The sequence below is a fragment of the Notothenia rossii genome, assembly GCF_949606895.1.
Source record: "Notothenia rossii genome assembly, chromosome: 11".
Taxonomy (NCBI): domain Eukaryota; kingdom Metazoa; phylum Chordata; class Actinopteri; order Perciformes; family Nototheniidae; genus Notothenia; species Notothenia rossii.
The window spans coordinates 33,931,961-33,957,284 of record NC_136910.1 but is presented as its reverse complement, the minus strand read 5'-3'; the positions used below and the strand labels follow the sequence as shown (position 1 = coordinate 33,957,284).

General features: G+C 41.5%; 1 protein-coding gene across 16 annotated transcripts in view; it reads left to right on the top strand.

The window, feature by feature from the left end:
* rapgef1b (Rap guanine nucleotide exchange factor (GEF) 1b) overlaps positions 1 to 25,324 on the top strand; it is a 65,444-nt gene that overhangs the window by 36,965 nt on the left and 3,155 nt on the right. The window contains exons 4-24 of one of the 16 annotated variants that reach the window (XM_079659368.1): positions 1,485 to 1,641; positions 2,231 to 2,319; positions 2,777 to 2,932; positions 4,074 to 4,124; positions 4,623 to 4,737; positions 5,251 to 5,437; positions 6,484 to 7,005; positions 8,728 to 8,930; positions 12,195 to 12,356; positions 15,690 to 15,830; positions 18,086 to 18,178; positions 19,250 to 19,335; positions 20,180 to 20,285; positions 20,903 to 20,978; positions 21,222 to 21,309; positions 21,960 to 22,049; positions 23,030 to 23,215; positions 23,751 to 23,835; positions 23,949 to 24,043; positions 24,582 to 24,660; positions 24,756 to 24,857. In XM_079659368.1, the coding sequence (XP_079515494.1) occupies positions 1,485 to 1,641; positions 2,231 to 2,319; positions 2,777 to 2,932; positions 4,074 to 4,124; positions 4,623 to 4,737; positions 5,251 to 5,437; positions 6,484 to 7,005; positions 8,728 to 8,930; positions 12,195 to 12,356; positions 15,690 to 15,830; positions 18,086 to 18,178; positions 19,250 to 19,335; positions 20,180 to 20,285; positions 20,903 to 20,978; positions 21,222 to 21,309; positions 21,960 to 22,049; positions 23,030 to 23,215; positions 23,751 to 23,835; positions 23,949 to 24,043; positions 24,582 to 24,660; positions 24,756 to 24,857 (2,869 nt within the window). Of the gene's footprint in view, positions 1 to 1,484; positions 1,642 to 2,230; positions 2,320 to 2,773; positions 2,933 to 4,073; positions 4,125 to 4,622; positions 4,738 to 5,250; positions 5,438 to 6,483; positions 7,006 to 8,727; positions 8,931 to 12,194; positions 12,357 to 15,689; positions 15,831 to 18,085; positions 18,179 to 19,249; positions 19,336 to 20,179; positions 20,286 to 20,902; positions 20,979 to 21,221; positions 21,310 to 21,959; positions 22,050 to 23,029; positions 23,216 to 23,750; positions 23,845 to 23,948; positions 24,044 to 24,581; positions 24,661 to 24,755; positions 24,858 to 25,324 lie in introns of all 16 variants that reach the window. The other 15 variants (XM_079659373.1, XM_079659372.1, XM_079659375.1 and 12 more) reach the window with 15 other exon arrangements.

Genomic DNA, 25,324 nt, shown 5'->3' with positions numbered 1-25,324 from the left:
TGTAACTCCTATCTGCTGCTCTGGCACACAGTGGTGAGTTGATTAAAGTGCTTATTTTGCCAAAAGATTAGTGTATCCCACTCATGTCTGCAAACCGTGGTCCCACTGACTGGGGCTCATAGCTGCAGACTTTGTTATCATTCCACTATTGCTATTTGCACGGCCAAGTACTAAACTTAATTTCTCATACTCGATTTATTTCCATTTAATGCAAATGTATACTCTTTCTCCTCAACAGTTATCGGACAGCCTTAGTTACTTTTCAGATTACAGTGTTACTGTCCATTCAAAAACAAACGTCTCCATGTTTGCTCAATGATTGTTTGTGATTCATTGAAGGGTGAAGTTTCCCTTTATTTATGGGAATTGTCATATTTCTTAAATGAAATAAAAAATGTAAAGGGGACTCTGGATCAGCTGAAAAATAAATATCATTAAACTGAATACAGGGCTGTCTTTCTGAGACAGGTTGACTTTTCTAGACATATTCGGTCCTCACAGGACAGAGGCAAAGCTACAACCATATGATGATCTTATAGTATATGATACATTGTACTGATTACACATGGCACACTTCTTCTTGGGTCAATCCTTTCCACCCCTCCAATTGCTCCACTCTCCTTAAAATCCCCCCCGCCCACCCCCCATAGCTGAGTCGCCTCCCGCTCGTTGTAGAGACAGTGGAGGGATGTTGCAGCTCTGAATCAGCCTCAGCGTGTTGCTGCAGGCCTGAGCCACACCTTGGTCTGAAAGCACCTCTCACTGCAAGCAGGAACAACACCCACTTCCCCGGGTGGTTCAACATTCTTCTGTCCACACCACTGAACTTATCCCAACCCCCAAGCTAGCCTGTAGGCATACCTGAAGTTCCCCCCAAATGTCCCTTATATATGCAGTTTAATGGCTGCTTGATAGATGGAAGTGTATCATACGTGTGATTTGTGTCACCTCCTCTCTAACATGTGCTTGTCTCGTAGATTTTTTTCCACACCTCCCTGTTGTCCTTTTTCTTTTATTTACGAGGAATTGGCTTTAGGGAAAATAAAACACCGAAACAAGAATCTTTTTTTTTTTTTTAAAGGAGCAAAACATAGTACTATTATAAAAAGACTATTGTAACAAATTAAAACAGACAATATTTACTCAAAATATAAATACACAAGAAACTGAGCACAGTACAATTTAATTAAATATGACAAACACTAGATTCAAAGTTGAGAGCTGTGTATTTAAAATCCTTTATTCCTACTTGCCCTTATGATTCATAGCTCATTCATATTTAGGTTTTTTCTAATGTATTTTGCACATACTACAACCATTTATTTACCAAAAATTACATTTGAAAACAGTCATTCCAACAAGATATAGCTTCCTGATTGCTGTCCTGCCCCGGTTTAAATGTAATAACTCACCTTGTACCATTTAATTTATATACAATATACGATTTTACTCTCACCTAACCTACTCTAACCCCCTTTCCATAGTTCGGCGCTGTCTTCCTGCCATAATCGCGTCTACCAGAGTCTGGCCAACCTCATCCGTTGGGCGGACCAGGTGATGCTGGACGGCATCGACCTGGAGGACAAAGAGAACGTGGCGTCGGTCACCAGCGTCATCAAAGCCGTGCTGGATGGAGTGAAGGTAAGCCCTCTGCTGATGGAGGACACGATGTGGATCACCTGTTTAATGCATTAACATTGTGCACATCAAACCCCTGAGTGGAAACGGCTTCATTTGAAAACTTATCTTGTAATGTTGCGAAAAACGCATTAGAACTTGGCAGAAATTGAAAAGATGGTTTATTGATACAAGAAGCGGCGGGGCTATGAAAGTGCAATGGAAACAGATTTAGCAAATACATAATGACGTACATTAAGCTTGTGTACATACTGGTCTTCTTCTTTCTGAAGAAACTGAGAAATAGCCCTACACAGATATGATGTAAACTTCCTCACATTCATACATTAAACCAACACAAATGCCATCATTCAATCCAGTTTTCTACATAGTTTTTGTTGCCTGGCTCTATTATAATTATGTAATTTATTCCAACAATTGGATCTCCTTTCTTCAAACAAGCATTCGTACGGATTATGTACCGCACTGATTGTGTTGAAATGTGTTTTAAAATTAGCAAAACATTGAAATAAAAATCTGGCTACTGTTGTAAAAACCCTCCTGTGATGTTTTTGCATTAGCAGCAACTGATGCTGGCTTTTTCTTCAAACAGGAATTGGTAAAGCTGACCATAGAGAAACAGGAGCAGCCGTCGCCCACCACCCCTAACAAACCAGCCCCACCCGCTCCCCCAGCAGAGAGGTGAGTGCCCAGCATGCCCTGCAGAATAAAAACACAGATTGCGGTCGAATTGTCAAAAAATCAGCTCCTATTGTCTTTTCCTAAACACTATTGCTTGACCTCTGTGTGAACAGGGTTGAGGAATAGTGGCTAGAAGAATTCAAAAGGACTTAGAAAAAGACGACCAGGCTTCAAGAGAATCCGACTGCACTGACACTATCTGACGTGTTTATGATGCTCCAGCGGATATTATTAATGTGCGTCTGCTGTGAAACTACAGTTCTCTGTACAGAGGACTACTACAGCGCACATAGATACTTTGTACTGAGCGTTCTTATGGTGTTGTTCTATGTGGGCTTTATGAACGTAGACAGCAGTGAATCATATATTCTTTATTACCATGGTTGAAATACAAATTAGAACTCAACCACACACTTGCAGTATTCTCCTGACTCAGAATGCTTTCTGTGTGCAGCAGCGTGTCGTCGGAGCTGCCCTCCATAGGTCTGGAGCTGGAGGTCTCCCCTCAGACGGCTCCGGCTGCCCCCCCTGCAGAGGAGGCTTCTGAAATACCAGAGGAGGAGGTGGCCCCTCCCAAACCCCCCCTGCCTGAGGCCAAAATGGCAGAGCTCAGGTGAGGACGACACACACTTTGATATTACAATCTGATCCATCGATTAATTTTCGTAAAACTGTGGTACAACAAATCTCACTAAAGCTTCCTCTTTAGTCGAACAGTGCTGAGGAAGTAGGACCTCATCTAGCATTAGTGACGTCTTAAAGGTTCACATTTTTGCCAAGACTGAGTATGAATATTTTTCTCAGTTCAAGGTATTCAAGGTTTACGTTTTTCAACAAGCATCCTGGACACAATTATTGTAATCCACAGCATTATCCCAACAATCTTAGAAATGTGGTTAAAACTGGAACAAAAATTATACAAAAACAAGCTGGAATCAATTTGCCTTACATTTGCTAAGAACCAACCATATTATCACGGAAAGGACACATTGTATCATTCATAACACTTACTTTTTAATTGGAAACAGTCAAGCAATCTTAAAATAAAAACTCACAAGTCATATATGTAGGTCTTTTTGCATAATTAAAGGATTCATTATTAACAGCATTTTGCGAGTCTGTTATTTCTTACGTGATCCTTCCAGTATTTATCAAATCAGGCTTTATTTCTCACATCTGTACCATAATATCAAGCTAGCCGTCATGTGAGAATATTCGCTTTAATCCTGATAATGGCATGACGTGTCCACAGAAATGTTGTGACCCTTTGCACTAAAGCAGAAGTGTCTATTCTGGAGATGATAGAATTCTCTGAAAAATGTCTACAAATAGCAAAAGGGAACAATGTTTTTAGGTTGTGGGTAGAGGGAGTTCCATAAATGTCTTTCATTTTCCTAAATATATTTGATATATATATATTTTATATAAATATATGTTGTGACCCTTTGCACTAAAGCAGAAGTGTCTATTCTGGAGATGATAGAATTCTCCGAAAAATGTCTACAAATAGCAAAAGGGAACAATGTTTTTAGGTTGTGGGTAGAGGGAGTTCCATAAATGTCTTTCATTCTCCCAAATATATTTTCTGTGTATTGCCATGACTTTCAGACTCCTGAAAATCTTTCATAATTCCCACACTTGACACTTTAAAAATAGCACACTTTTTGTGGTTTGCTCTGTCCTTTTCTTCCTTACTCTTTCTGCCATCTCTCAATTTGTTCCTTCTTTGGTTTCCCTTTGGATTCTGGGAACAGAGCACAGTTGAGTGCTGGCGCGGGCCAAAGGAGATCCTCTCAGAAGGAGAAGTATGTTAGCCCTCAAGACCACCTGTCTCCACCATAACGTCCCACCCTAGACCCGCATTAAGCTTCTGGATTGGATGTTTTTGACTTGCATGGTTGCATCATCCCAAACGTTGTGTTATCCCGGACTTTCCCTGAAGAACTCAGCATCCAATCAGAATTGCGGGCGGTGCATGAGAGTGTGTGACTGACCCGATGTGTTTCTGCTGGCCTCCATATCATGGTGCCTTGTGTTCCCCGTATTAACTCTCTGATTTTACGTTTGGAAAGCAGGATTGCTCCATTTCATATCTGAGAGAGGCTAACATGAAACACCCTCACTCTCATCTCACTGCTCCACTGGAGGGATGACAATGTGTGTGTTCATGTATTCATACATGGATCTGTGTGTGCATACATGCCTGACAGAGCGTGTTTTGCGTGCATGCCGGATTGTCTGTATTGAGTTCGCCTCTTGAACATATGTGTTATTTTATTCTGCTGTTTCTCTTCTGTTATTAGCCCTCCCCCAGCTCTCCCCCCTAAGAAGCGGCAGTCGGCCCCCTCACCCACGCGGGTTGCAGTCGTGGCCCCGATGAGTCGCGGCTCCAGTTTACCCTGCAGCGTCCACAGACAGGTGAGCGATCAGGGTCCTTTATAGCAGCTGTCCCAAACTTTTTTTGCAGCACAGACCGGTTTCATGTAGACAATATTTTCACCGACCGGCCTTCAAGGTGTGAAGGTAAATAAGACGAAGTAAAATTATACGACCGGCATAACAACAAATACAAGGTGCATGAGAAATACAACTCACCATTACACAGAATTAGTGGGAGAACTAAGCTTGTGTCTCTGCAACAAGCCGCTCCAATATAAGGGGAGACAATGACACCTGAAGTAGTTTCCTTATGTCCAGTCTCCTCCGTCATTTAGTTTTCTCGGGATATTCTGCGTTGATTTTACAATATATAACATATTTCAGACTGTATAAAAACATATTGTATTGATTATCAATCTTTCTGACCAAATGACCCACGGACCAGTGGTGGGGGAACACTGGGTAATAGGGTACCTCCAGTACCTGTATAAAATAAAGCGCTAAATGTTTTTTTGATCAAATAAAACGCTAAATGTTTGTGTGTGTGTGCAGCAGCAGGACTATGAGCAGGAGTTCCTGCAGAGACGGTTCTCCGGGGGGAGCCAGTCGTACGGGGGGGACTCTCCACGCCTCTCGCCCTGCAGCAGCATGGGGAAGCTCAGCAAGTCGGACGAGCAACTCTCCTCCATGGAGCAGGACAGTGGTCAGTGTTCTCGTAACACCAGCTGTGAGACGCTTGGTAAGGCTACGGAGACAAAGCCAGTCAGGGTTCCATGACAAATCTGAATCTAGCATCAAACACGCTGATCTGATCCCAATCAATTCAACTCAACTAGGTGCATCTTTCACCGCTGTGAACCTTTATGAATGACTACACTAAATATTGGATATTAGATCTGTAATTTGCTTTATTGGCTAAGAAACTCACAATATGTATAGCCTAATTAAGGTTCACAAAATCTGGCATGGTGGCATGTGACCTGAAATGAGCAGCTGCGAGCCGAATGGGGATGTTTGCTGCGGTTTTATTTTAGATCAGCTGCCACCATGGTGGATTGTTTTTCTTTATAGTAAGAAATATTATTCTTTAAAGCAGTTTCTAGGTTATAAGTAGGCAGGGATTAAGCTTTGCTTTATTCCATATATCCTTTTGGTACCACTGACTTGGTGTTTATAACTCAAGAGTTGTAAATAGATTATAAAGTTTAAAAAAGTACTAATGTTCAGTGACCTGCTTCTACATAAAAAGGTGTATCATGCTTAGATTTACACTTTATTTTTATAAAACTCCTAACACATTGCTATTTAGTTGATACTTAGATATATTGCTATGATATGCTTGTAAATTAAATTAGGAGACTTTCCTGCATTAGTCACAATCAGCTGATGATTCCTCCTGAGTCGTCACTCACAGCGGCATCACAAGTGATTTTTATTATATTCTCAAATTAAACACACTTTTTAACACCAGCTTACAAAGAGAAAATGGACCAGACTATAAATTTAACAGAAACTCAGTGACAACGCGTCATTTTGAACGCAGTATTCCCTGCTGGTTATGTTTACTTCATATTTTCTACCCTGTTCCATAGGAGATTCTTCATAAACAGAGCTTATCAAATCAGGGTATTCTGCCAACAGAGAACCAGATCCAAAACTCTAAGAACCCAACCCTTGACAAACCTTTGTTAATGTGCCGTTATTATTTCCCCCCCCCCCACCTGTTCGGTGAGGGTTAAATCTGAATAAACGATGATTAAATGGCGCCTTTTCTCTCCTGCACAGACAACACAGAGAGTTACGACCCGGACTACGACTTCCTGCACCAGGACCTGTCGGCGGGGGAGAACCTGCCCCCCATCCCAGTGGGGGGGTGCCTGAGCCCCCTGCCCGAGTCTCACAGCGAGTCCTCCTCCCCCGTCCCCGGACAGCACCCCTCACACCCCCGCTTCAGTGCCCCCCCACCCCAGCAGCAGCCAGAATACTGGACCCCCCAGACCCACCACCCCAACCCTCTGCTGTCGTCCCGTCTCAGTGCTCCCCCCGCCCTCCCCCAGAAGAAGCGCCGCAGTACCCCGTCGCCCTTCCCCGACGGGGGCTCCAGGGTGCTGTATGAGCGGTACCCCTCCCAATATGATAACCTATCAGAAGAGGAGCTGCACCCCACGCCGCCGTTCCCCCTCTTCACCCCCATCTCCCCCATGCCACAGACAAACGGGGGGGTGTTTGTCTCCCAGTACATCACCGGCGAGAACGCAGATGTTGCCTCTAGCCCCCCCCCACTACCAGAGAAAAAGAGCAGACACAGTAAGTGAGGGGGGGTAGTTCATACTTTTAAGAGTAAACTCAAAACCCAACCTTTTTGGTGGATGTAGGAAGCCATGGTGGGATGCATTGATAATAAATTAATTGAAGCATAGCTCATGTCAAAGAAATATTCCAGTGAGAATAAAAGCAGGAAGTGAAAACCAGGAAGTGCTACAATGGGCTGGGCTGCAGGGGCATAGAGGGCAACATGTGGTAATTTCCTGTCACACCCAATACATCACTTCCTCTCAGGCTACTGTATTATGTCATCATATACAGTCAGCCCTTCCTGAAATACTTATGTATGACTACATTAGGGCTGGCCATATGCTTCATTTAACCACTGAGTTCCCCAAACTCTCTTAGCTGTTAGAAGTTTAATATTCACTATAAACTTCTGAATTCAAGTTTCTCTCTCCCTCCAAACTAAGAATAGCTTAATGTCCTTGTTTACTAGTCATAAACACACTTTTTACAAATCCATAGATAGTTTATTCTCTTTTCGGAGGCAGACCATAACATTTGTAAAGGATGACCAAAAGAACGACCAAAAAAAATAGATATTCTTTTAATGAGATTTTTTTTCCAAAGTGGTCATGTAAAATAGATAGGTGTTAATTGGAGTGGCATTATGGGAAATTTAGGATTTTGTGTTTTCGTAGCTTGACCCATATAGGGACAAAAGGTCCTTTGTCACTTCGATTTTTTTTAACGTATTTTCTTTTACATATGTAACTTGTAAGTCAAATAATTAGAAGGTACATTTAAGCAATAGCTCACGACAGGCCGTGGTATATGCTCATTATATCACAGCTAAGGGGCGTGGTTCGGCCCGACGCAAAGCGGAGGGTCGAAAACCCCCTTAACTTAGTAGCTCTGGAGAGAGCTTTCGCACCTGTGGCCTCTAACGGTCATAATTTCTCTGCTTTGTTTCAAGACCTGCATCAGAAAGCTTTTGAATGGTGGTACTTTTCCAGTTGGTCTACCTGCTCTTCACGTAGCTCTGCATGTCGTCGTTAGGTGCTTTTTTTTCTGGAGATAGGCACTCCTCAATCCACTCCTCCATAGTAAGACCCCCCCGGAGGTCGAAGTTTATCTTAAATGTTTCCATATTATGCTTTGTAAGTTTGTTTCGTAACGGAAGAAATTTAAATATATTTATAAAACTAACAAGTCAAATCAATCAATCTGATTGTTCGATAGCGTTTTTGCGGACCTCTTTGATTACAGATTTGAAAACATTATTGCTTGCTTTAAAAGTAGCACAATTCATTACGTTAAACCTTCGAAAGTATCTAGATATCCCTGCCCTAATGCCAAAGGAACTGCACACTGAATATTTTTTGCCGTCTGATGTCTATGTCTGGATCGCTCGCCCCGTTACTTCTCCGCTGCTTTCTTGTTCCAGTATGAAAAGCAAACTGCTGGCATTTTGCTTTTTAGCCCAACGGTATACTGTTTTTCTCAGACGCGGAGGGATACTGACTTGTTGTGAAAAGTAACTTACAATTCTACCCGTGGTATACGCTCAGTATATCATGGCTAAGAACCAATCAGATTTCTTGATTTGACTTGTCCGTTTTATAAACTGTATTTAACTTGAATACCAAAATGGAATATATACATATATTTAGAAAGCAAAATGTTCTGATGAAAGAAGTCAATTCATTACTTTGTTGATTGAAATAAATGATAAATGTTGACCAATCTTTGCCCCCCCAGTCCTCCAGTACATGCAGTTTGTGGAGGACTACTCGGAGCCGCAGCCCTCCATGTTCTACCAGATGCCGCAGAGCGAGAGCATCTACGAGCAGCGCAACAAGCGCTTCCAGGAGGTGTACTGCTTCAACGACTCCTTCAGCAGCACCGACTCGGTGCACGAGCCCGTGCTGCCCCCCGCTCTGCCGCCCAAACAGAGGCAGCTGGTAAGAAACCATCCATGGTGCAAGAGTGGTGATAGTAATCCTTCTGAGGCACCAAAACCAGACACTTCCATTTTGTGCCATTTCTTAAAAACTGTATTAAATTGCATTACAATTATCATCCAAAAGGATAAATTAAGGATATAGGCGTGAGGATATTCATTCACAACAGCAAGACTCCTTCAAGTTCATTAGCTTTAAATGATCAAAACAGTTTTTAAGAACTGCTGCTTAAGATTCAGAATCAGGTTTATTACCAAGTAGGTTTACACATACAAGGTTTTTGCTTTTGACTAACAGTTACCTTGAATGAGAATTTTGCCAGTGAGTTGAAATAAATGAATAGATACAAATAGTTTACTTTCATTGTTGCTGCAAATAAAGTTTTCTTCAATATTTCAGTTAGTCTTTATCAAAATGATAGACCAAAACTTGATTAATTTAAATGATTTGATAGAATCATGTGTTGTGGGACAGTGTTCGTGCACCAGGTGAACACCCTCTGCACTGACAGCTCTTTGCTTCCTGCTGTATTCTGGCTCAGAGAGAGGGGCAGAATGCAGATTGCTTTCTGAGGCTGAAGTAAATTCCCGTGGTAATCCGCATACATTTTCTCTCGAGCCTCCTGCTATCTTGTTATCTCTTTCACCTTTTCAGCCTCCCCCCTCTCGGCCCTCTCTCTGACTTCCCCCTGTTCTGTAACCAAAGCAGACATGTGTATGTACTCGGAGGTGTGTGGTTGTTAGCGGGAGATAACGGCGGCCTTTATCAGCTTCATCAGATCCAGTCCACATATCTTAATGTGGGTCGGTGTCTGGGTTAATTGAGAGAACTGTGTCAGAGGGGGAGGGAGGGGGGACGCACCATGTTCATATGAGTTGAGTGACAATTAAACATTTATGGTACAAAATAAATATTATTTTTACAGCCAAGTGATGCCATGAGTTCACAATTTTTACCAAGCATAGATATATATTTAGCTTATTGTTATTTATTATTTGGTGTTTGTTTCATCATTTTTTTTCTCAGTTCTCTTCTGGTATACAGCTGGTAAAAGTGTACCAATCACAGATTAACACTGAGGTTAGCTGAGTCTTTCAGGATTAAAATATTGATAGATTACTCTAAAAGATGTTGTGTAACTTACTTATGTAGTCCCCCATACTCAATGTAATGGAGCCCCTAAATCGTTTTTTTAAAATACAAAGAATCCTCTGTTGTATTTGAAGGTGCATAGCATAAAGAAAGCCAAGAAAATAAAAGCAGAAATCATGAAACAAATTGGGAATAGAATAAGATAACAATATAAATGAACAAAAAGACTATAAAAATTATATTTTCAAAACATCTCAATTAACATAAGAGCTTTGCAGTTTTCAGAAGTGGTAGTTTTTTGCAAGTAATGGGCAAAGGTTTGCAGTATAAATAGTAAATACTTAATAGTAAAAACGTACTAAATGAAGCGTAATAAAACCTTTATTAAAATACAGGTGTATTTAAACCTTGCATGTTGCTCATGTGACTTTTGTTTTTCTATGGGTCATGCTAATGTTGCACTCCCCTTCTTAGCTGTAAACAATGTACCAAGGCAAGCTGTGTGAGCCTCCAGCAACTTCCTTAAAAAACAAGATTTTTAGTAGTCGCCTTTAATAGCTACGTTGGCAACAATCCATAAAACCACTATGGTCACATATGTTAGGTTGAAATATACCAGAAATGACCTTTACTGAGCCCCGCCGTAGAACCACGTACATTAACTTCTAAAACGTAAAAGCATTTCAAGAGCTGGTGCAACAGCATCAAATAAGCTATAGTAAACTAATAGAGTTACCTTAATAAAGTGATGTTTGCAAGTGGGTTGAAATAAATAACTGGATTTACATAATTTTGATTGCGATAGCAACGCTGTAATTAAAATGTCCTTAAATGTAGACCAAATCTTAGATTCATTTCTTATAAACTGTATTCAATTACGTTAGAGCTATCATCCGAGAAGACTTACAAGGACAGTGTGAGTATATTAATTCAGAACCGCAAGAATCCTGCAAGGACATTAGCTTTACATAAGCAAAACCATTTTTAAGAGTTGCGGCATGAGAATCAGAATCAGGTTTATAGTATACACATACCAGGAGTTTGCTTTTGTGTAAATGGTGCATACAGGGACAGAACACAACAACACTAAGCATTGCATGTTGGGTAGATGACCTGTAGTGTGTCACATGAGACATCACACAGAAACACCCTTCCCTACTCTCTCACTAATGCCTGCCGTACACATGTGAGGGTGACAAATGGATGTGTGGTGTCCTGAAGCTGCTGTGGACAGTGAACAGATGAGCTCTTCTCCAGGGTGGAGCTGCATGTCCAGTAGAAAAGAGACTCGGCAGGCCACCTCAGTCTTTCTCTGTGCTTTGTCCTCTCTCTGCCACCACAACTGTGTGTTTGCTCCTCTGTACCCCGCTTTTAGTTTTGATCATTCTTTTGTGCGAGCGTACTGCAGCAGCAGGGCCTAATCTGGCCTGATGTTTTGGACTTGATGAGCTTGTGGCATAGTGGAATAAGCCGGTTTGCCTCCTCCATAAACCCATGTTCCAGGCTTACATGCTTTGGCGACTTTACATGGCTTTGCTTAAATAAAAAAAAGAAGTCATTTCAGCTGCTGTGTGGATAAGGGGCTGGGTGGAGAGGGATCATATTGGCCCTGCTCAGAGCCTGTTGGCCTGGTTTCTGGAAAGCCTTTAAAGCTCGGGATATTTCAAGAATTGGACATAATTGTGTGAAATCTGTGCATGTTATATGTCCTTCTAGTAATTAAGGCCCTTTAGAAAGAACTTGAACATAGTAGGCCTGCACCATTTGGAAAAAAATCACTTATTGCAGTAATTTTTTCCAATATTAGAATTGCGATATGATTTGTGTTATTAGAGAGAATGGGCATTTTTGATTCTTTAAATTCCGTTTGTAGGTCGGGACAATTTTTGATATTGCGATTTCAATGACCTTTCTATTCATTTTTTATGAATTGTGCAGCCCTAGTAGCACTTCATCAGCAGTGTGTGAGTCCTCTTCAGCTTTCACCACTTTACTGCTGAGCTTTGATTAAACCTGCTCTAATTCACACTTGCTTCCTAGAGTAATCAACTGTCCTCTTCTCTTTCTTTCTTTCTTTCTTTAACACCCTCTCTCTCCTCTTAACCCCCTATTTCTCTGACTTACTGTCTTTTCTACCTTTTCTTCTTTCTTCCTCTTTGTTTCACTTCTCAGGCCTCCCACTCTTCCTCCCCCTCTTCCTCCTCCTCCTCTTCTCTCTCCTGCCACCTCCAGCCGTCTGTGGCGGCGATGGAGGAGGCGGGCTCTGGGCTGGGCCTCAGCATGTCCGTTTCTAACTCCTACCTGATTGGCCAAGCTTCTCTGAACACACCCACGGTGAGTCCCCCCCCATCCCTCCACCTTCATTTCTCCACTCGGTGTGGTTCTGGTGGTCCGGGGGAGGTTGACCTGTGTGTTCTCCATGTGTGATGCAGTCTGTTAATCTCCCCTTTGCCCCTTTGGGTTTCTGCTCAGGGGGGCAGGGTTGTGTGTGTGTGTGTGTGTGTGTGTGTGTGTGTGTGTGTGTGTGTGTGTGTGTGTGTGTGTGTGTGTGTGTGTGTGTGTGTGTGTGTGTGTGTGTGTGTGTGTGTGTGTGTGTGTGTGTGTGTGTGTGTGTGTGTGTGTGTGTGTGTGTGTGTGTGTGTGTGTGTGTGTGTGTGTGTGTGTGTGTGTGTGTGTGTGTGTGTGTGTGTGTGTGTGTGTGTGTGTGTGTGTGTGTGTGTGTGTGTGTGTGTGTGTGTGTGTGTGTGTGTGTGTGTGTGTGTGTGTGTGTGTGTGTGTGTGTGTGTGTGTGTGTGGCAACCATAGTCCATTATTCGATTGGTCAAATGACAGAAAATAATCTGCAATGCTTGTGTTAGTAAAGGCGATTTGGAGATTTTCAGTCTGTTTTATGTCATGTTAAACCAAAGATATTTGTTATTTTGGATTTACAAAATAACAAAAATATCTTTTAAAGACATCACCTTGGATTTTGAGCTATTATGATGTACATTTCACTATTTTCTGACATTTTACAGACCAAACAATGAATCAGAAGGCTTTATTAATCCCAAGGAAACATTGGGTTTCGTGACAGTTGCTCAATTTTAGTATGAAAAAAATAAGTATGTGCAATAAAAAGATCCAATAGAATAAAGGTATTAGAATAGAAGTTAAAATACATTTAATAGATATTAAAAATAGTCATCAGTTGGAGCCCTAACTTTTCGAACTCGGGCATTAGATGTGATTTTCTTTATGTGACAGGTACATTATGTGACCATTTGCCAGTCAGACAGGAGCTGTGTGTCTGGAGCAAACAGTCCAGATATCACAGGTGACTGTCAGCTCTTTGGTCGAGAATTATAACCACAGAACGGCCATTTGTTGTTCTCACAGGAACGTTTCAACCAACAACAGGTCTTTGTTAATGAATTAATAAACACTGGTTAGTAAATGTTATATTAAGCGCCCAACCAATCAGTAAGAAGCCTCATCTCTAATGTCAACATTTAAATTCGAAATCAACGTTCAAATTGAATTGTTTCAATTGAGTTTTTAACCTGGTATTTCTGCACAGTAGTAGATGAAAAGTAGGCTACATTAATAGCATTATTACTGTGCTATTTTTAGAAATAGATTCCAGTGGTTACAGGATTGTTTCAGACCTCTGTGATCCAAATATTTCCAATAATTGAGAAACTAGAGAAATCTGTAACGTGATTTTATCTAGCAAAATATGCATTTCACTGCAGTCAAAAGAACATTTTGAGCTCCCGCTTGTATCCACTGACAACTTAAAGATAGTTTATTTAAAAAAGGGACTTTAAATTAAATACGATGTATTGCATTATCAAAATCTAGGATTTCCTTTGGGGATTTCTATTTCTTTAGGTTGGCGTTGTAAAATATGACAACATACATTCCAGGCTTCATTATTTCCACCTTAGCGTCTAAAAAAAGACATTTGGTCCAGCCTTAGCTATATCCTAGTTACTTATGGCCTGACCCTGACCCAGCAATGTGTTACAGTGGTTAGTTTTCAGGGGGGTGACCCCGCTGTGTGCGATGCACCCAAAGGTTCGGTGTGTGTTTCCCTCAGTATCTGTGCAGAGGAATGCAGCTCCAGATGGACCTGATGGAAAACACATTCCTCTCGTTTCTGCTCCTCTTCCTCCCTGTCCTCCTCGTCTTTTTTCTCCTGATCAACACACAGTTTCTCCTATCCGTCTCGTCTACTCTTTGCCGCCATGCTGTAATTTCCCCCTCGCAAAATACACACACACACACACCTCCTGGTTGTCTGTTTCTGTGGAATGCCTGCATTCCTCAACTCCTCCGGGCATGATGTTTTTTAAGGGGAAGGTTAGGGATGCCAGAAAAGCTGCTTTGCATATGTTGAGTGGAAAGGGAAAGACTTTTCAGTAATATGTGATAATGTGATGTGTGTCTCCCCCTGTGTGTGCGTTGCTAGTACAGACAGACTCTATTTACCACAAATAAAGAGGAGAGTGAGAGGCCTGGATTTGTGTGTGTGTGTGTGTGTGTGTGTGTGTGTGTGTGTGTGTGTGTGTGTGTGTGTGTGTGTGTGTGTGTGTGTGTGTGTGTGTGTGTGTGTGTGTGTGTGTGTGTGTGTGTGTGTGTGTGTGTGTGTGTGTGTGTGTGTGTGTGTGTGTGTGTGTGTGTGTGTGTGTGTGTGTGTGTGTGTGTGTGTGTGTGTGTGTGTGTGTGTGTGTGTGTGTGTGTGTGGAAACAGGGCTAATATGAGCAACGCGTTGAGACAGGTTACTGCTGCCTCCCTGCAGACAGGCTTCTGCTCAGCTGGCCTCACAAAACACACACACACACACTCGTATTGTTAAGACACCAATGGCCTTTTGTGCAGCTTTTTTAATTTAGACTTAGTATTACTCTTTTATATTAACAATCCTATTACTTCTGGTAAATAATGTCTTTGTTTTAATCATTCAGTTTTTGGGTAGCTACGTTTTTACCACAAATCATGACATGTTAGTCCAGTTTTACAGTAGAATGTACTATTAGTAAATCTTTCTTTTTGCTATTTATTTTAGTCAAGAGATGTTTCCCTCTTATGTATATCAGCAACTGCAATTTATTTTTTATTTAGACATCAAAAGATAGACATTTTCAGTCAATCCAGTCCAAAACAATTTTGTATCTTATCAACCTTATTTGATAACATCTAATGAGAAACACAGATTAAATGTTTAAGAATACAGCTTGGCTATTCTGAGTCCTCCTTATTGTTCTCATCATTGTTTCTCACCGCTGGTCCGTTATAAAAAAACAATCTGCCTCGCCAAATGTGCAGAAATATGTCAACTCTAGCTGCAAACGTGATGCATTATATAGTAGCACAATTGTCTGGACTGAGAAAAGGACAGAGACCGACTGAGGGGAAGAGATGTTTAAAATAAAGAAACTTAGTATTATTTTATTAATTCTTCTTTTGTCAACAGTAATGTATGTTAACATCTTCACAGTTGGTTTTTGGGTGGTGCATTTCATGTTCAGACACATATCTCTCAGGGGTGTTTGAGAATGAGGTGAAGACTTATTTCCCCTCCACTGCTTCAGCCTCTTTCCCTACCTGCTCTATCTTCACCTCTCTGGTCTTTTACTCTTTTTTTGTTGTTGTCCTGCTTCACTTCTTTCCACCAATCACAGAGCTTGGACCAGGTTGCCTTGACCAATGCCACCATTCTGGATGGTGGCGGGCCCAACGGTTCCCTGGCCGGCTCAATGGGCTCTGTGGCTGTCTGTCTTCCTTCTGAGTCTTCTCTTACTGACTCGCTCCACACCTCAGCGGTGAGCTAACTAGAGGATATGAACCGACTCTCAGACCAATGATAAACCCTGACCCTGGATCCCTTCCCTTAGCAGATTGCTGTTAGCAGTTTGGTGCTCAGATGATACATTAGTGAGATATTCAAAAGCCACAAACTATCTGCAATCCGATTATTGGTCTTTTATAGTGCATGATGCACTGCATGTTCTTTAATGCCAGTAAATACTATCACCTTTACAATGGATGTGCGCTACAGTGCCCCCTGGTGTTGGTGATGATAGCGAGCCCAACGATCACTGTTACAACACCAAACCCTCAGCTAGCCGCTTCGTCTTCTTATTTAAAATAGAGAGTGGTGCAGACTGTAGTCCGACCCGGGAGTTGGCATCCCATGGGCTCAAAATGCCAAAGTCAGGCTAACAACCAAAAACACGTTTTAACAAAATGTTCACTTTGAGACGAGGGAACCTTAAGTGGTAAAATGCTAACTAATTCCCCGGGGACTCATTCCTGCACCGATCTATTCACTTTTCTGGCCCCGTCTCAGGTCGGTTAAATGAAATCCTTGCTTCCCTCACTTGCGTCGTTTCCCTGTGTTTAGTCCCTCCCTCCAGGGAAGCATGGAGGGACGCAAGGAAACCACGAGAAGTAGGGAAATTAGTTTTAAGAGCAATGGGACGTCCTTTCATCCGGAGCGTCACGTGAAGCGACGTCCGTTTGTGATGACGCCGCACAGCTGTTCGTCTGACAGCAGCTCTGTCCCCGTTATTTTCACAAACACCCCTGCCACACATTTACTGACACAAACATTTGTATCATCTGTTGTAGACTCCAATAAATAAGAACTCATTCTCAAAAAAGATAAACGCCATTCTTAAAATGTATAAACGAACAATAGTTTGATTAATATTGATTAATATTGATTAATATTAATTAATTAATTAATATTCATTTTATTTCTATTGTGCACTCTAGTGCACAATAGAAATAAAATAATTGAGAGAAGAAAAAGAGATATATTATCTATCAAAACCCAGTTAGATTAACATTCATTGGATTGCACACTTTGTTTGTTTGTGTGGATATGTAGTACATTAACATTTTTAATAGCACTTAATGACTGACTGAATGGAAATGACAGTAAATGAAAATATAAAACGAAAAAAGCGATCATGAAAATGTTTCCAATAAGTAAATACAATGATTTTTGATCACTTTGTTGTTCAGATATATCACATATTTGTAACTAAATGATACATGAATTGAATCAAAACACAGTTTAAACTGAGGAGTGACTCTCGTGAGTTTCATTTATTTTCTTCACTCCGCTGGGGTACTGCGATCATGTCAAGAGCAAGAAGCATGAGATCAGTGCATGCACTGCATCGTCCAATCAGTGAGCGATACACAGTAAGGGGGCGGGGCGAGTATCTGAGGATTTCATCGGAGGATGGTCTGGTGGTTCCTCGATTATCGCTCCTCGCTCCCCAATCTTCGGTCCTCCGGCAGAAATAAGAGCCATGGGACGGTAATCAAGATGGCGCAGACAAATCAACTTCCGGTGAAACCGAGGAGCAAGGAAATGAAAATAGTCCCCTGTCTCAGGTCGACTATTTTCCCCGGTGTTTGTGAAAATAACGGGGACAGAGCTGCTGTCAGACGAACAGCTGTGCGGCGTCATCACAAACGGATGTCGCTTCACGTGACGCTCCGGAGGAAAGGAAGTCCCATTGCTCTTAAAACTAATTTCCCTGCTTCTCGTGATTTCCTTGAGTCCCTCCATGCTTCCCTGGAGGGAGGGACTAAACACAGGGAAACGACGCAAGTGAGGGAAGCAAGGATTTCTTTTAACCGACCTGAGACGGGGCCAGAAAAGTGAATAGAGCGGTGCAGGAATGAGTCCCCGGGGAATTAGTTAGCATTTTACCACTTAAGGTTCCCTCGTCTCAAAGTGAACGTTTTGTTAAAACGTGTTTTTGGTTGTTAGCCTGACTTTGGCATTTTGACAAGGGAGCCCATGGGATGCCAACTCCCGGGTCGGACTACAGTCTGCACCACTCTGTATTTTAAATAAGAAGACGAAGCGGCTAGCTGAGGTTTTGGTGTTGTAACAGTGATCGTTGGGCTCGCTATCATCACCAACACCAGGGGGCACTGTAGCGCACATCCATTGTAAATGTGATAGTATTGAGACGGGGCCAGGGCCTCTGTAAGCAAACACTGTGTGCCCCCCTCTCTCCCCTTACGGGTTTGTGTCCCTCCTCTTTTCCCGTAGAGCGAGTGCGCAAACGACGAGGGCGGGGAGGGCGAGTACGTCAACTTGTACTCATCCAACCAGGCCAATGGGGAGCTGCCTCGCTCCCTCAGAGTAAGTAGCTGCCCGCCACGGGGTCGAAGGTCAATTCCATTGAACTGGTGCCATTGCTTCAGGAGTGTGAATCAATTTTGAAATGCGGCGAGGGATTTGATGTGAGCAGAGTCTGTTTGAGTGGCAGACTTCTGTTGCAGCTCTCATTGATTCATCTCTCCGGGTGATGGCACTGAAATGGAATTTGAATGCAGACAAACCTGACCGAGCATGACTTCAGAAAGTGTGTGTGTGTGTGTGTGTGTGTGTGTGTGTGTGTGTGTGTGTGTGTGTGTGTGTGTGTGTGTGTGTGTGTGTGTGTGTGTGTGTGTGTGTGTGTGTGTGTGTGTGTGTGTGTGTGTGTGTGTGTGTGTGTGTGTGTGTGTGTGTGTGTGTGTGTGTGTGTGTGTGTGTGTGTGTGTGTGTGTGTGTGTGTGTGTGTGTGTGTGTGTGTGTGTGTGTGTGTGTGTGTGTGTGTGTGTGTGTGTGTGTGTGTGTGTGTGTGTGTGTGTGTGTGTTGCCGATTGGCTGTCTCTCTCTGGCTGCACTTCCATTGCAACAAGTATTTAACCTTGTTCCGATCTAACACGCTCTAAATTCGGATTCTCTAGGGTTCACCGGTTTTCAATTTTCCAATAACATTCCCCCATAACTGCTTAAGTGCATTTGTTTTACAGCGTGCATGGTTGTATTCCCATGGCCAGGTTGAACTGTCAGGGGGTGTTTTAGGTGTGCTGGGAATGTAAGTGAGGGCAGAAGAGACGATGTATGGGTGTGTGATTGTATTTTTAGTTTTATTTGGTACAGATTCAGTGTATATCAGTTCTACCCTCTTGGCGTCTTTGTGTTTTGGGTCTCATCTTTTGGGTCTCATGCTCGTATTGAGAAAAAGCTGCATTGTGCTCATCAACATAAAACAACCAAGTAGTAGTACTGACATTTGTCCATTCATCTTCCTTCCACCAAAAGTGGTGCATGCACTAGTGGTTCATAATCCATATCCAGCCCTCTCACTGCATGGGACCATTCATTAATGCTGTTCAGTGTAACCTAGAATACACGTGTTGATTATTGCTGTTCCTCCATAATCAGGAATCAATCACAGCTGACGATGTGCTCCAGGATCCCTCCCCTCAGATCCCCTCCACCAATAGCAAAGAGGCTCTGGACAAGGAGAGGTAAGAGATGTAATGTTTATACCTTAGAAATGATGTACACTAAATGCTACTCCCTCTGGACAGTAGGTGCTATATTAATATAGTATTTTGAAGTTGGCGTAAAATAAATCAATATACTAGAAATAATGCAATCCATGTTCTGTCAGATGTCAATCAAACTGCAGCAAAATCCAATTTAGATTAAAAATGTTTTAGTTGAACATTTTGTGAATGTATACCAATGAATATTTATATATGTTTTTTATAATTAGTTTTTCCAAAGGATTTGTTTCATTGTTTGAAGTGATTTATAGAGGAAACATTTATGAACAAATAAATGCATTCAGTTTGACTTTCACCTAACAAGCATACAAAATATATGTGTTTTTATAGCTTTTGTTCCTGAAGCTGAATCACAGATGTAGCCATGCATACTTTTTTTTTCTTTCCAGTCTCCGGCTTCTTTACTCCCTGTCGACTAGCTTTGCATTGTGGGAGAATATTGAACCAGACAGACCATATTGAGTATAATACATGTTGTCCCTTTAACTTAAAGGTTGGTTATAACTAGTTTGTAGAGCTACAACTATAAACCAAAAAAATAGTTCAAACTTGTATTTACTGATGATAGACTATTAAATCCGACACAGTCCAAATCCCAAAGATTTTTAATTTACGATCATATACAATGGAAAAGCACATAAATTCCTTATATTAAAGAAGCAGAATAAACACAATGACTTGTCAAATGAATCAACGTTTCAGCTCCCGTATGCAGTATGGCTTGGGACAGCTCTATATTTGTTAATATGTGTGTGTGTGTGTGTGTGTGTGTGTGTGTGTGTGTGTGTGTGTGTGTGTGTAGGAGGCAGAAGTCACCAGAATCGGCTGGCAGCGATGAGGAGGACGTGGACGAGCTCTCCCTCATCGACCACAAAGAGATCATGAGCAGGATAACACTAAAACAAGTGGTAAGAATACCCTCCTGTGAGCTGTTTATAGAATGTGCAGCAGCAGCAGCACACAAAGCACATTTTATCCCGTTAGTCCGGCTGGCTAAAGGTCACTGAGTCAGTCAGATGTGAAATCAGACCCTGAGCCGCTCCACTGAGAGCCATGCTGCCCTCTGGAGGTCAGCGTCTGAAACTGCACAGCTTAAATGAACAGACCTCCCTCCTCTTCTCTTCCTCCTCCTCCTTTGTCCCGTGTGCTGCAGTCTGACAGACAGATGTGTGAAAAGGCTCCTCTCTGCAAGGTTAGGGGCAATGTGACGCCACTGATTTACAAAAAAGCAGATTGGAAGGGATCAGAAATGAGGAGGAGGAAGATTCATAGCCTTGGAGACAGATTGCAGGGCTCGGGCTTTCATTACACACAAGTCTGACTTTGTCTTCGTCATCAGAGGAGCTGCTGCAGGACAGGAGGAGGTGGGGGAGGGAGCAAGACATAAAAACAGGCAGAAGAAGGAAAGATGCAAGCTACATTTTGGGCTAGACTGCATCACCCTTCCTCACATCTAACCAATGGTCTTCTCTCCTGTTATTCCTTTCCTCTAATTCTTCGTGCTTGCTCTGCTTGATTCCCCCAGAATGACGACGGGCCTGACGTCCGTGCTGGATCGGGAGATATTCTATTAGTGCACGCTACAGAAACAGACCGCAAAGGTACAGCTCAGTGTGTGACTGTGCACAGCTTTGACAGGCACGCATTTTATATTCGAAGACAGAATGATGTGCATTCATAGAGACTAAATCTGCAGTGTGAATGACGTCTTATTACTTTTCTAATCTCCTCGTATGTGTAGCATTTTAAATAGCCTTCAGTTGTTTGCAATGTGTCAGTTCTTCACATTTGATGATGTGTTTTCAGAGCTCTTCATCTGAAATGTCTCTTTTTTTTCTTGACAGATCTTGTTTTGTACTGTGAAGCCTTTCTGACTACGTATAGGACTTTTATAACCCCAGAGGACCTCATTAAGAAGCTACACTACAGATATCCTTTTCGAATCAGTCCGTATGTCGCTCCAGGCTTAATGGCTGTTTAGTTGCCGCTGGCAGAACGCTGGTTTTACTGCCTTTGTCTTTAAATTCTTATTTACCAAGAAAATATCCGTTTTCTGTTTCAGCTCTTTAGTTACACGTGTTCATAGATGGAGACCTCCAGTGCAACCATACACCTTTAGGAAGGAAAAGGTAGAGGGATAGTATTCAAATATGTGAAATACAAATCATTAGTTTAAGATAAACTATAATACAAATCTAATAATACAAAAATGCAAATAAAAAAGGGAATGGCAATAAATGGACATCTCAAATCTAAGTTAAAATGTACAATTTACAATTTAAAAATAATTAATTAATAATAACAAATTAAATATTATAACAAAAATAAACAAATTGAGAATTTAACTGAAAATAGGATAAAATAAATCGATATAGATTCGCAGTAAAGGGCATTTAAGGACAGTAAAGGTCACAACATTAAGAGTTAATGTTGGGATGGTATTTTAGAAGAGAAAAATATCACATATCATTGTGTTCTCACATAAATGTTCAAAACCTTTGAAACCTTTAAGATAAATATGTTATTGTACCTTGTATTCCGTATAAACTGGTGTGTGCTTCGCCTTGACCACTGAGCACATACACCAGGTTCTGCCACAGCCCCGACACCTTCAAGAAGAGAGTCAGCAAAAACACCTTCTTCGTGCTGGTGAGGGTGGTGGACGAGCTGTGGTGAGTGGACCGAGACAGTACTTCCAGAGTGTGTTGTGTTGTAGAGATATGTCTACTGTCCTATGTACAGTATAACAATGACATTCTTACGCTCAGCTCTCCACTATGAAATATTAAGAAACTACACATGCAAACACACATATAAGATCAAAACAAGCATAAATGAGCATTTAAAAATATAAGCTGACATACATTTTAAAATTCCTGTCTCAGAATAAAAGTGCATGATGTGACTTAACATAGGATATAAATAGCAGATTAGAGTATGGTATATAAATATGCATAGGAATAAGAATAGATGGGTATAACAGTATGAATATGATGGGTATGGTACAGCCAGTGTTGGTGCTGATGGTCAGGACTCAGATAGTGTGAGGGGGGGTCTCATGGCCTGTGGGTAAAAGCTGTTGCAGAGTCTGGTGGTCCGGGTCTTCAGACTCCTCTAGCGTCTGCCTGACATCTCCTCAGGGAGCTGTGTTTACAAGAATATGGAGAGGAAACGTAGGCTGTTAGAGGAAATAACAAATACATGCATGTGTAACAATAGAGAAATATAAAAAGTACTGCGTATGGCAATATTACGCTTTTTTACGTGTAAGCAAGGTTTTAAATAAATGTAATGTTTGACTAGTAGAGTTGCAACAATGATATATATATATATATTATATAACAACTATTTGCCAAATATTTTGATGGGGAATGTATTATTTATGCAGACCTTGCAGGAAATACGGTTTTCAGTACATTCTTAGTTTTATAACGTATCTAAGTTGATATCTTTGGGTTTTGTTCTGACAGAACAATTTACATTTTATGGACCAAGAAAGCAGCTTTCAAATGATGTAAATTCATTCATTCATCTTCTGTTTATTTTCTGGAATAAATCAGTTCATATCATAGTTTCAGTCCTAATGACACCACGAACCCCACCCCCCCCTCCTCCTCTGTTGACCATGCCCCCCTCTCTCCTCCTCCTGCAGCCTGGTGGAGCTGACAGAGGACATCCTGAAGCAGCTGATGGACCTGGTGTTCACGCTTGTCTGTAACGGAGAGCTCAGCCTCGCGCGGGTCCTCCGGAAGAACATCTTGGATAAAGTGGAGCAGAGGAAGCTGCTGCGCTACACCAACTCCCTCAAACCGCTCGCTGCCCGGGGGGTCTCTGCAAGGTACGGGGGGGGGGGGGTCAAATGTTCCTCAAACAGTGCAACATAATATATATAGGACATAGAACTAAAAAACTAATTTAAAAATAAATATAAATAGTGCAAGAAGAAACAGAGCAGAATAGAATAGTGCAGATTATTTTGTGAGACCAATGTGCAAGTTATGCAGATGAAGTGAAAAATAAATCAATACCATAAGCTAAATGTTGTAAGTGACCAAGTAAATGCAGGAGTCAATATACATGTACAAATAATACGATATACAAGAACAGAATGTGAAATAAAAGATAAAAAAAAACAAAAAAAAAACTTTTTATTTGAGTCATAACTATTAAGATAAATAAATGGTAAGATGCAGACAGAGGAAGGCTTTGGGTCATAAAGGCACTGAACAGAGCTCAGGCGTTCAGCAGGCAGAACAGGTGGTTGCTGGGGTGATGGGTCTTTGATAATCCTGTTAAACGTGATGTGTAGAGAGTACATGTATTTGTAAAACTTGAAGGAAAAGCTATTTACTCATAGTTTTTTGTCCTAACAGGCCAGGGACGCTCCATGACTTCCGCAGTCACGAAATCGCTGACCAGCTGACTCTCCTTGATGCTGAGCTCTTCTATAAGATCGAGGTACTTGAGGTGTTTACTTTGAATTCATACTCCTGTTTACTTTGAATCAATGCTCCCTGTGTTTGTTGACATTGATTGGGTTTTGAGCTCCATCTGTAACTGTTCTTCTCCAGATTCCAGAGGTGCTGCTCTGGGCGAAGGAGCAGAACGAGGAGAAGAGTCCGAACCTGACGCAGTTCACAGAGCACTTTAACAACATGAGCTATTGGTGAGTTTGTCCTTCAATGGGAACGTGTCAGAATCTTCCACTGGCCTTGCCTCTGATCATTTGGGCCTATACCAATGAACTGAAAATCCAGGATTCAGATTGAAATACGCTGATGTTTGTCTGTCAGCGTCCTACATGCAGGGTAGAGTATTTTAGTGTTGTACCATCAAACCTAAACTGTGGACTGCTTTTGAGTAAATTATATGAAGTACTAGTAGCGTGTAAAACGTATGTACAACTGTACATTTGTACAAAGCAAAGTTTAATGCTTGAATGGGAACGCAATTGTACAGGCCCTCCTGCTTTTGTCTTGTGATTCTGAATATTCACATATTACTTTGTGGTAGTCCTGTATCATTCTTATTTGCATATGATTACATTCCAAGCCTTTCCTATGCTATTGTACTTTCTTGATATTGTCTTATTTGTAAGACACATTGTGGTAAAACCAAAACGGTTTTATCTAACAAACACTAATGAATTGCTGGATTCCCTCTCAGAGCACCTGTTGACCCCCTCTGTTTTCCTCCTCCTGCAGGGTCCGCTCTCTGATCATTCAGCAGGAGAAAGCCCAGGACAGAGAGAAGCTGCTTCTCAAGTTCATTAAGATCATGAAGGTGAGTCATTTTGGACTTTAATATCTCTACTTGTCATGTAGACAGACACCTGTGATGTTTGGTGCAATAATATTTCCACAAATCTCTTTTTACAGCACTTACGGAAGTTGAATAATTTCAACTCTTACCTGGCAATTCTGTCCGCCCTGGACTCTGCGCCCATCCGGAGGCTGGAGTGGCAGAAGCAGACCTCCGAGGTGAGAGCACCGTGACGCTTTAATGGGGGGGCGGTCCCATTCACTACATCCCCTTCACTTGATCCATTATTCATTTGAATTTGTTAGCAATTCAAATGTGTTATTCATTAGCTTGAGCTAACTTTTTCAACAATTCCTGCTGCTAATTAATGTCACTTATATCCTTTTACTTTTAGTTAATTATTTCAACAGTTTTTCTATTTATATTAGCTTAGTATTTCAACTGTTAATCTGCTACATTTAGCTAACTACTGTTTTTGTGCTAATTCAGAGCTTACTATTTGAACCAATTATTCGTTGCCCTTTTCTAACTTTTTCATTCCATAGATATCAGTGTTGTAGGTCTCAGAATGTGTGCATGTACAGGTGCATCTCAATACATTAGAATATCATGAAAAAGTTCATTTATTTCATTAATTCAATTCAAAAAGTGAAACTCATATATGCTATGGATTCATTACACACAG